The 11,675-nt window shown below is 42.9% G+C and overlaps 2 protein-coding genes across 2 annotated transcripts; both read left to right on the top strand.

Annotated features, from left to right (window-relative positions):
* Nucleotides 1–389: 389 nt before the first annotated feature.
* On the top strand, nucleotides 390–2,793 carry LOC117941543 (mas-related G-protein coupled receptor member A7-like). Its single transcript, XM_034866549.1, has 3 exons — nucleotides 390–848; nucleotides 1,055–1,242; nucleotides 2,262–2,793. Exons 1-3 carry the CDS (start codon nucleotides 390–392, stop codon nucleotides 2,791–2,793), a joined length of 1,179 nt encoding a protein of 392 aa, XP_034722440.1.
* A 3,015-nt stretch (nucleotides 2,794–5,808) lies between these two features.
* LOC117941548 (mas-related G-protein coupled receptor member H-like) lies at nucleotides 5,809–9,255 on the top strand. The gene is made up of 6 exons (XM_034866554.1): nucleotides 5,809–5,889; nucleotides 6,849–7,017; nucleotides 7,167–7,251; nucleotides 7,349–7,688; nucleotides 8,258–8,445; nucleotides 8,562–9,255. Exons 1-6 carry the CDS (start codon nucleotides 5,809–5,811, stop codon nucleotides 9,091–9,093), a joined length of 1,395 nt encoding a protein of 464 aa, XP_034722445.1. The 3' UTR covers nucleotides 9,094–9,255.
* The last annotated feature ends 2,420 nt before the right edge of the window (nucleotides 9,256–11,675 follow it).

Raw genomic sequence — 11,675 nt, 5'->3', positions numbered from 1 at the left:
CCTCCCTAGGGAGGTGGTCCAGGCACGTCCAGCTGGGAGGAGGCCTCGGGGAAGACCCAGGACTAGGTGGAGAGATTATATCTCCAACCTGGCCTGGGAACGCCTCGGGATCCCCCAGTTGGAGCTGGTTGATGTGGCTCGGGAAAGGGAAATTTGGGTTCCTCTACTGGAACTGCTGCCCCCGCGACCCGATACCGGATAAGCAGATGAAGATAGATGGATGGATGGATGTATTTTCTAGTTTTCAATTTTAATTCGCCTTGCAGGGTCAGTTATGTAAAGAGTATTATTATTATATCTATTATTATTATCACGCATCAAAGTTCCCTGAAAGATTTTCATGCTAACATGTGGATTTCTTCTGTAACCTGCGGGTTTCCCTCTGAAGAATGGACGTCAACAACACGTCACACAACAACACATCATACAACAACACGTCACACAACAACACGTCACACAACAACACGTCATACAACAACACGTCATACAACAACACGTCATACAACAACACCTCACACAACAGCAGCAGCTTCCTATCACAAGCACCTGGCAATCCTGCTGAGCTGTTGTTCTGGGGTAAATACGGCAGCTTACTCCTAGCCTCCTCTAATATCGCCGCCCCCCCATCAGACTCCATTGCGTTAAGCAGGGTCCCCTCCGGCTCCGAACATCTCCCTAACGGCTCCATTAGCATTTTTAATATCTTCCCTTCCAATAATGTAACTGTCGGCCTCCTTGGGTACCTCGATTACACGGAGGCTGGACTCATCACCAACGTGGCGACCTGCATCATCATCTGCTTCAGCCTTCCTCTCATCTTCATTGCCATCTACTCCCTCTACTCTGTGGTAGGAACAGCATTTACTGCATGTCTGTGTGTATCTGTGTGTATCTGTGTGTATCTTTGTTTATCTGTGTGTATCTTTGTTTATCTGTGTGTAAAGGGTCTTCATCTAGGTTACTCTTCTCATCCTGGGAGAGTTCAGACTCCCTGCGATTGGTTTTAGGTACAAAGTGACCACGTTGCTCCATCTAATGATTTGTTTCCCTGCAGGTACGCAGTGACCACATTGCTCCCATCTACGTCATCAACCTTCTGACCTCTGACCTCATCCAGCTCTGCTGCATGATCTGTGAAGTCGCCCGTCCTAAGAGCCGGATGATATTCATCATCAACAAATGTATTTACAACTACAGTCTGATGACCAGTGTTGTCTTCATGGTGTGCATCGCCCTGGAAAGGTAACCCCCTTATATCCAGCCCCCCCCCGGCTGTTTCTAGGGACCATTTGTACATATATCTCTGAAAAGTATAGCTCTTTAACTTGTATGTGTTCTCAGGGCCGGCTCTAGCAAACATTAGTAGACAGAGGAAAAGAACAACTTCCTTTAAGAGGCAGAAACCTCGAGCAGAACCATGGCTCAGGGTGGGGGGGCATCTGGAAAGGGAGAGAGAAAGACAGAGACAGAGACAAAGACAGAAAGAGACAGAGACATGGCGAAATGTAGCAGAGGGTGTGGAGAAGGAACATGGAGGCATCAGATGACTCCAATCATAGATCCAGAGCCAGAAACACCTGCAGGAACTGATAGGGGAGAGAGGAGAGGGACAAGAGAGCACAAGACTACAGGGCAAGAGAGCACAAAACTACAGGAAAGGGAAGAAATCGAGTTAGTAACATTCATTAATGGGATGAGGTTGCACACAAATGGAGAGAAGGAGTAGGCGAGAGGAGAGGGGCAAGAGAGCACAAGATTAAGAGGCAAGAGCCCAAAAGACTACGGGGCAAGAGCCCACAAGACAGGGAAAGGGAAGAAGTCAAGTTAGTAACATGCATTAATGGAATGAGGTTGCATACAGATAGAGAAGGGTTAGGGTTAGCAGAGAAGAGAGGGGGCGAGAAAGGGAAGAAGTCAAGTTAGTAACATGCATTAATGGAATGAGGTTGCATACAGATAGAGAAGGGTTAGGGTTAGCAGAGAAGAGAAGGGGCGAGAAAGGGAAGAAGTCAAGTTAGTAACAATATGCATTTTCACAGCAGGAAAACAGTTCTCAACGGGAGAACAGACTTTGACACAACGCTCAAAGTCACCTTTGTCAGCTGAACTCAACTGATGCGACTGACAGTTTTTGTCTAGTTTAATTAATTGTTGTGCATTCATTTTCGTACAACATCACACAAACCTGTTGATTAGAACACGTTGGTCCAGCATGTGGAGCTCCTTCTGTGTCTGACTGTAGTGTTGATGTTGTATTTCAGGTACCTGCTGATCGTCTTCCCCCTGTGGTACCACTGCAGACGAACCATCCGGTCCACCGTGGGGATCTGTGCCGTGGCCTGGGTCCTTCCTTCTCTTTACCTCTTCACTTTATTTTTTGGTGGAAATTTCAATGTCCCCCAAATCATCGCCTTTGTCTTCCTGCTCCTTCCCCTCCCACTGCTCATGTTCTTCTGCTGTGCGACTCTCAAAGCCCTGTCTGCCTCCGTCTCCATCCTGCCTGACGAAAAACAACAAATTGTAGGAACTTTGGTCGTGGTGCTGCAAATTTACATGTTGCTTTTCCTGCCCAATGTTATTTTGATACTGGTAGCGAGATCCACTAATGACCACTCGCTTGTTACAACCCTCGTCTACTTGTCTTCGGTGTTTCTTAAGCTGAATCCTCTCGCAGACTTGGTTCTGTATATCTTCACAAAAAAAGGGTTCCTAGACAACATCTTGGCCTCTGTGCGGTTCTGCAGAGTGGAAGACAAAAAACTCAGCAGTCTGGAAGCAACATTAAAAGTTTAAGATTAATGTAAGATTAATGTACCCTTTAAATGTACCCTTTACTAGTCCCACAAGGGGAAATTACAATTTACAATTTATTTATTACACATTACACACAGGCCTGAACTACACACACATGCTCAGTACCTATACATGACCTAACCTAGCTAAGTTGACGCAGGCTATACACACATGACTACGTTTTGGTTTTTAATCGACTTTTTGAGACTTTTAGCTCCAGTAACAGAACTGATAGTTGTCCTTTCTAACATGTCTGACAGCACATAAAGTATCACATGACCATTCGCACACACTGGGCGTGTGTCGTAAAGGCTTATCAACGCTATTCCAATGCTAGGATATGCTAACATGCTAAAATATCTTTCTTTATTCCATCATGCTAGCATATGCTGATGTGAAGGTTCTACTGGGTTTTCTATCAGTACATTTTTTTATCTGTGTTAGTAGTAAGGTTGCTAACATATGCCAACATGCTACCATGTGTTAACATTTGCTAACATATGCCAACATGCTAGCATGCTAACATAACATTTGCTAACATGTTAACTCATGGAATCATACGCTAGCATATGCCTGCATGCTAGCATGCAGGCATCTGACCTCCTGTAGGGGGGGGGGAGGGACTCCTTAAAGCTGCATTATTTATCAAATTTGACTTAATTAATTTATATTATAGTACAGTATTGTTATTTGTTAATTATGCGTGGAATATTTTGCTAAAATCTTACCTACCCCCTGCAGTCCTCTAAGGTCCCCTAGGGGTACGCCTACCACCATTTGAGAAACAGTGCGTGAGCTAAATAACAGCCTGCAGACCTCCTGCTGCGTGCTGACGTGTTGAGACATCAGGGTTCCTGCCTTCGGGACGGGTTAGACCAGGGGGGACAGGTCTGATAAGACAGAGAGAGTTTCCTTATTGCGTACAACGGTTTGTTGAATAAAGCTGGAGACAAAGGCATCGCCAGAGTGGTCAGGATAAGAACCGGTGAGTAGGGGACACCGTGGTGGACGGGTGGGGGGGGCTGTAACATGTTTGACATTTCCTGTCTTTATCTTGGACTTCTTTAAAGCGGCGATGCATCCAGAACAGAGCCGACCCTGATGTGGTGCTCTAGGTGCTTCCAGTTTTGCATCTCCCTTATGACCCCCCTCAGACCTCTCAGGTGGTCTGGGACCGGTCTGCTTTCTGTCCCCAGAGTCAGAACTAAACGGGGGGGGGGGGGGCAGCGTTCAGTTTCTATGCTCCTCATATCTGGAACAAACTCCCAGAAACCTGCCGATCCGCTGCTACTGTAACTTTGGTTGTTGTGTAACTGATTTTGTGTTTGAATTACCCTGCTGCTACATAACTATTACTTCATAAAGCTACCTTGCCTTTTAACCGCTCTTATCATTGTGTCTGTGTCTAAAATGTTGGAAAAGCTAGAGCAGATAGTAGATGAAGAACATGAGTCATTAGATCTGATAAAAAGTTGTTTTTTTCCTTTCAGTTGGCTCGGATTCTGAACCTTAAAAATGGAAATCCCTGAACTGAAAACCCAAATGCTCAAATTAATTAATCGGAATAAGTAATGTCAACTTCAGAAGTTCTTACTTAAAACTGTTGAGTACATGTGACATTTACTATCTTTCGAGTTCAGTTAACTCTTATTTAGTAGTATTTGGGGAGGGCGGGGGGGGGTAGTAGCTCAGTCTGTAGGGAGTTGGCTTGGCTCTTGAGCAAGGAACCGAAGCCCCAACTGCTCAGGGCGCCTTTCCATGGGCCCCCCCCATCTGAAATATCTCCATTAATGTGTAATAACAGAGTGTAAATTGCAATTCCCCCTTGTGGGACTAATAAAGGTTAAAATATTATCTTTATTATTAAAATTATTCAGTTATGTTCATTTTATATGTTTGAGTTGCATATGCTGGTAATATTTGAGTTTGTTTAATTAAAACTTTAATTTAACGGTAAACCAAGAAACTGCAAGTTCGTGTGACTCCAAATATTTAAGCTCTAACAACCTCAGACTTTTAGGTTGATAAACTTAATTTTACTGCTTATTTAATCAGTGTAAAGAAAACTACTTTCTTATTTACTGACGTTCTTATTTGTCATTTTCTTCTATAATTCTTATTTTCACAATTTTGTTTCATTTCTTTTTGGAATTGTTTTTAAAGCTCAAACTTAAAACTCTCCGATTGAAAAGTGAAAAGCCGTCTGCTCGTTACAGTTTCCATTTTATATTCTAGGACTGTTACTGTAACTGTTTGTTACTAACCCAAACCCCCTAACATCCTAACCCTGACCACCTAACCCCCTAACCCTAAACCAAACCGCCTAACCCTTACCCCCTAACCCTAACTCCCTAACCCTAACCCTTACTCTTAAAATAAAATGGAAATCCCTGAACTGAAAACCCAAATTCTCAAAGTAATTAATTGGAATAAGTAATGTCAACTTCAGAAGTTCTTACTTAAAACTGTTGAGTACCAGTAACATTTACTATCTTTCCAATTCAGTTAACTCTTATTTTTTGATTCATATGAAGTTTAGTGAAGATGAAATACTATGTTTGTATACTTGGGCCTATGCATCAGTGCATGTAAAGGACCTGATATTTGAGTTGGTGTAATTAGAACTTTAATTTAACGGTAAACCAAGAAACTGCAAGTTCATGTTACTCCAAATATTTAAGCTCTAACAACCTCAGACTTTTGAGTTGATAAACTTAATTAAACTGCTTATTTAATCAGTGTAAAGAAAACTACTTTCTTATTTACTGACGTTCTTATTTGTCATTTTCTTCTATAATTCTTATTTTCAGAATTTGATTTAATTTTCTTTTGGAATTGTTTTTAAAGCTCAAACTTAAAACATTCCAATTGAAAAGTGAAAAGTCTGAAGCTGTTTGCTCGTAACAGTTTCCATTTTATATTCTAGGACTGTTTGCACTTCTTTTGTTATTGATGAATAAATGTCCAGCTACGTCCTGCAGAGGAATAAAAACACCACCTAATGTCCCAGAAACGATGTGGCCCTCCAGCAGTGCTCGGGTTGCTCATGCGGCCCCCAGTAAAAATGAATTGCCCACCCCCAGCCCTGCCCTAACCGTAACCCTAACCCCCTAACTACACTGTGCTATACCCTGCTACACCCTGCTACACCCTGCTACACCCTGCTATATTCTGCAGTGCCCTGCTACACCCTGCTGTATTCTGCAGTACCCTGCTACACCATGAGTTACTCCAACTACTATTTCTAGTAATTTTTCCATTATCTTGAGACTGTTATTGCTGCTCTTCATTCTAACCCCAACCGTCCGTCAGACTCCGCCCACCAAGAGCCTGGTGACGTCTCCGGTTTCTCCCTTCAAGAATTTATTGTCACTACTGTCACGCTAAATGCTTCATCTAAGTGGATTTACTGGAACGTGTGTGTGTGTGTGTTTTTTTTAACTTTAAAGGAAGTCCCCTCTGGTAAATCCCTCATCAGGTGAAAATGTTCTGACTCATCCAAATACTTTGGGACATATCTAACAACAACATCTGTTCATCAGTTGGTTTTTAAGCGTCTTTTTGTAGATTGTGATCTTTTTTTCTCATTTTGATTCTCAACAAAAACTCACACTGAGAAATAAGTCTGGTTGTAGAATTAACAAGGGACAGTAGTCATCATCCTCCTCTCCCTGTCTTTAGTCTTTGAGCCCTGACAAACTAACCAGACGGCCAACCGTCGACAGAAAAGGCCGTCAGACCGACCGCCCCCCCAAATTGGCCAAAAAAAGGTGCCGACTGTCGAAAGACGCTAATTGGATGAGTGCATCGCGTTGGTTTGGGTTCTCCGGAAATTCATCTTATTCATAATCCAATCTTATATTTTACTAAAATAGATCCCTGAAACGTGTTTCTGAAAACATTTTAAGGAGAAATTGGACCTGAATCTGTCTTCATTACACACACACACACACACACACACACACACAGCTGCTGAATCTTCAATTCTTTAAATATTTTCCTCAGATTTTGAGAGACTCTGGAGTCCCTTGTCCTGCTCCTCGTTTCACGGTTAGCTCTCCACCAATCAGATTGCTCATTTGAGTCCAGATGCCGGCAGTGCCCGCCTTCTGACGGAGCATGTCAGGTTGGCCACCAGCCCCCCCACCCCCCCCCGCCCCCCCACCACCACCATGGACGACGCCAAGAAACACTCAAAGAAGATCGTGCACTGCATCGTGTTCGGTTCCACGTAGCCGGGAATATACGCCGTCAACACCGTCAAGAGCCAAACCTGTAGTTGGCAGTAAGAAATTCAACCCCCGTCAGCCAATCAGAATCACTTCCTCTCTTCTCTTTCATTCCTCCTCTCTTCCTCTCTTCCTTTGTCTCAGTTTACGTGCAAACCAATATGTCCAAAGATCTCCACTCTGCCAGAGTTCTTAGAAAGAGATCTCCGTGTGAACACGGCCAACTTAAGTAAGGTCCTTGGGATATGTTCAGCTAAAATGTTAATTTATTCAAAATGTTGTGATTCCCAATGTCCCTTTCTATAATCTAATCTCCTTACCTACAGGTTACCCTCTGGAAACATGGATGTTATCAGCACTTTAGTGAATGACAGCAACTTCAACACCCCCCATTTCCAAGACTTCACCACCCCCTTTCCAAATCCAACTCCAATAGACATACCATTGACCATTTCACCTTTAGGCTTCAAACCCTATGATTCCAACACCATCTTCCCAGGCTCCAGTAATTACACCAACAGCACCTTCTCCAGTGATTACACCAACAGCACCATCGGCTCCTTCGATGACACCAAAGCTGGATTCATCTCAGATGTGGTGACGTACATCGTCATCTGCATCGGCCTTCCTCTGACCCTCGTCGCCATCTACGCTCTCTACTCTGTGGTGGGAACATTAGGAACAACATGTGTTTATTTACTGTGTGTGTGTGTGTCTGTGTGTGTCTGTGTGTGTTTGAGTATCCTGAAGTAGAAGAAACAAACAGTCAGGAAGGAAAGTAACGTCTGATTTGAACCAAAACAACATCATATGTAAGGATATCTTAGCATGATAGCTTATGCTAGTCGGGGTTAGCATTGATGAGCATTTGGGTTGCCCGGTGTGTGAATGGTCATGTGATACGTGTTGTCAGACGTGATAACATGAGCAGAGATTAGGTCTCCTACTGGAGATAAGACTACTGGGTGCATAGAGATCTTTGAGAAAATATTTGAGAAGGAACTACACATGTACTCCAGGTTGTAGCCCCATCCCTGATCTTTCCCTGACTCTAAGTGGTTTCACCCTGCATGTTGAAAGATTACACGATATGGGGGCTAACCGAGGGTCAGTATTTGAGGAGTTCTTGCGTATGAGAATGTGTTTCTGACAGCTCAAAAGAGTTTGATGAGAAATATGATATATAAAGCCGGCTGAGCAGAGAGTTGAGATTTCCTCTGATTTGTTTCCTGCAGGTACGCAGTGACCACGTCGTTCCCATCTACGTCATCAACCTTCTGGTCTCTGACCTCATCCAGCTCTGCTGCATGATCTGTGATGTGGTCCATCCTTACCGCCCGATGATATACGTTGTCTACGTCAGTGTTTACAACTACAGTCTGATGACCAGTGTGGGCTTCATGGTGTGCATCGCCCTGGAAAGGTACCGGTCTCATATCATAGGAACTGTTGTGCATCCAAACCTGTTGATGAGAACACGTTGGTCCAGCATGTGGAGCTCCTTCTGTGTCTGACTTTAGTGTTGATGTTGTATTTCAGGTACCTGCTTATCGTCTTCCCCCTGTGGTACCACTGCAGACGAACCATCCGGTCCACCGTGGTGATCTGTGCCGTGGCCTGGGTCCTTCCTTCTCTCTACCTCTTCACTTTATTTTTTGCTGATAATTTCACGGTTCCCCAAATCATCGCCTTTGTCTTCCTGCTCCTTCCCCTCCCACTGCTCTTGTTCTTCTGCTGTGCGTCTCTCAAAGCCCTGTCTGCCTCCGTCTCAATCCTGCCTGAAGAAAAACAACGAATTGTAGGAACTTTGGTCCTGGTGCTGCTAATTTACATGCTGCTGTTCCTGCCCAATGTTATTTTGATAATGGTGGTGAGATACACAAAAGACCAATTACTAACTAATACTCTGGCCTATGTGTCTTCGGTGTTTCTTAAGCTGAATCCTCTTGTAGACCTGGTTCTGTATATCTTCATGAAGAAAGGGGTCCTAGACAAGATCTTGGCCTCTATGCGTTGCTGCAGAGTGGAAGACAGAGATCTCAGGAGTCTGGAAAACAACGATGTGAACTAGAAAAATGGACCCAGGCTACATCCACCCTGCTACCATTTAGTTTGTCAGCGGCATTTGGAGACAAAAATCTCAAAGACCTCAATGCACCCTCTAGTCTTATCTCCAGCAGCAGACCTAATCTCCGTGCATATTATCACGTCTGACAACATGTATCACATGACCATTCACACACACTGGGCAACCCGAATGCTCATCAATGCTAACGCCGGCTAGCATATGCTATCATGCTAAGATATCCTTCCATATGACGTTGTTTTGGTTCCAATCAGACGTTACTTTACTTCCTGACTGTTTTTTCCATAAAGTGCTTTTGGTTCTTGCTTCTTGTCTTCTTCTTTTGCATCGGCTGTTGGCTCTGCTGCTTCTTCTACTTCTGCTTTGTAGTTCTGTTTTCTTCTGTAGTTCTCTTTGTAGTTTTCAGATACATCTAGCAACCCTGATACTGGCTCGGTTACAGGTAAAGGTTTAAGGTCTGTCTGAAGCATCTGTCTGTTATCATCTGTTAGCATCTGTCAACACCTGTCTGTTAGGTTAGTTAAATTCCTGCATAAATGGGAACAGCGCCATCTGCTGGTGTCACTCTCTCAATGCGCCGCAGGGTTAAATTTGGTGAATTATGGGAAATCCACAGCACAACTCTTGACAACTGCTGTGGTAAATTGCACGTTAAACGCTGCAGAGACAATATTAGCCAAAATGTTTTAAAGCCCACCCCACAATGTTTAATTTTAATGTAATATTTTTATTTTTGTGTTGTAGTTTAGCGCTGAATGCCGCTAGTTTGGCGTCGTGGGAAGCATTCATTTTGAATTTAGAGCTAAACGCAAAATGATCTAACTTTAAATAGCTTCTGACGCCATTCTTGGGTGTGTGTGTATGTAACTGTTGTTGAATTTGTTGTTGACTTTTATGTATGATATGTAATGTTAAATGAAAATGTATAATGCTAACATAGGAACAACCTCCTGATGTCGTGACACTGTGTTTAATATACTGCCATTTAGGAGTCAAGGATTTTATTTCATTTATTTTACATTTTACTGTGAAATAGGCAAAGCTTTATAAACCATTTTTGTTGTAATTATTGTTCAAAAAATTCCACTATACGATCACAGTTATACAGTTTAACAATAAATCAGCAGAACTCTTGACAACTGCTGTGGTCTGTTTGTGTCTCCGTGGTTGACGTGCTCGCCCTGATTCGGCCTGATTTCCCTATGTGCAGGTAACTGTCATTGAATCTGATGTTGACTTTTATGAGTAAAGTAACGTTAAGTGATGTTAAATGAAAATGTAAAATGTTAATGTAGGAACTGCATTTTGTTACTATATTTTATTGTGAAATTTTTTTATTTATTTTATTTATCCTTTATTTAACCAGGTAATACCCATTGAGATTAAAAATCTCTTTTGCAAGGGAGACCTGGCCAAGATAGGCATCAAAATTACATCACATCATTACATACGTACAAAGACACACACATGTATACAAATAGACAAAGCATTGTGATCCAACCTTGTTATAATTCTTGTTAAGAAAATTCCACTTTACGATCACAGTTAGACAGTTTAACAATTAATGAGCAGAACTCCTGATAACTGCTGTGGGCTGTTTGTGTCTCCGTGGTGATGACGTGCTCGCCCTGATTCGGCCTGATTCGTGCAGATGCAGACGCAGCCTCACGCACACAACTTAGCGAGACTGGCTGGCTGTAGAGGACCGTCACAGTGGTCCCGCAACCGTCACACCAGCACGGGTTCTCCCAAAATCCCAGTCTACGTATCGTCGCGTTTTCAGACCGTCTCAGATGTTCCAATGTGTGTGTATGTGGTGGATGGTGAGAGTTAGAGAGGAGCATATAGATGGGGGGGCTGCGGTACGGATCTCTGGAAGTTTCTCAAACAAATGTCTCTCTCTCCTCCAGTTTTAACTCTTCAGACATCATAGTTGGTCAGAATGTAGGAAATCTTGTTCCGGTCGCAGACATGTAACTATGGAGACTATCGGACTTAAATTGTTGGCTGAGATCAGACCATCTGTCGATGGAAACCATGAAAAAAACATTCAGCTGGAGTCCAATTCAGTGATTTTTTCCCCAAACAAATGTCTCTCTCCTCCAATTTTTAGTCTTCGGACATCATAGTTGGTAAAAATGTAGGAAATCTTGTTCCGGTCGCAGAGATGTAACTATGGAGACTATTGGACTTAAATTGTTGGCTGTGATCTACCAACTGTCAATAGAAACTATGAAAAAAAACATGCAGCTGGAGTCCGATTCAGTGATTTTTTCCCCCAAACAAATGTCTCTCTCTCCTCCAGTTTTAACTCTTCAGACATCATAGTTGGTCAAAATGTAGGAAATCTTGTGCCGGTTACAGACATATAACTATGGAGTCTATCAGACTAAAACATTTTGCGCTAGGCTCACCAACTGCGATAGAAAACATTGAAAAAAGAAATGGTGCTTGTACTCTAAGGAAATCAATCACTAGCTAGGTGAGACATGTTTGTGTTCAAATCAACACTCGTTACTTCTTACGTTAGATGTCCACGGAGCAGTTGTAGTTTTCAGGAACAATAA

The sequence above is a fragment of the Etheostoma cragini genome, unplaced genomic scaffold, assembly GCF_013103735.1.
Source record: "Etheostoma cragini isolate CJK2018 unplaced genomic scaffold, CSU_Ecrag_1.0 ScbMSFa_93, whole genome shotgun sequence".
NCBI classification, from domain to species: Eukaryota; Metazoa; Chordata; class Actinopteri; order Perciformes; family Percidae; genus Etheostoma; species Etheostoma cragini.
Note: the sequence above shows the minus strand (reverse complement) of the source record. Positions and strands in the feature narration are given on the sequence as shown.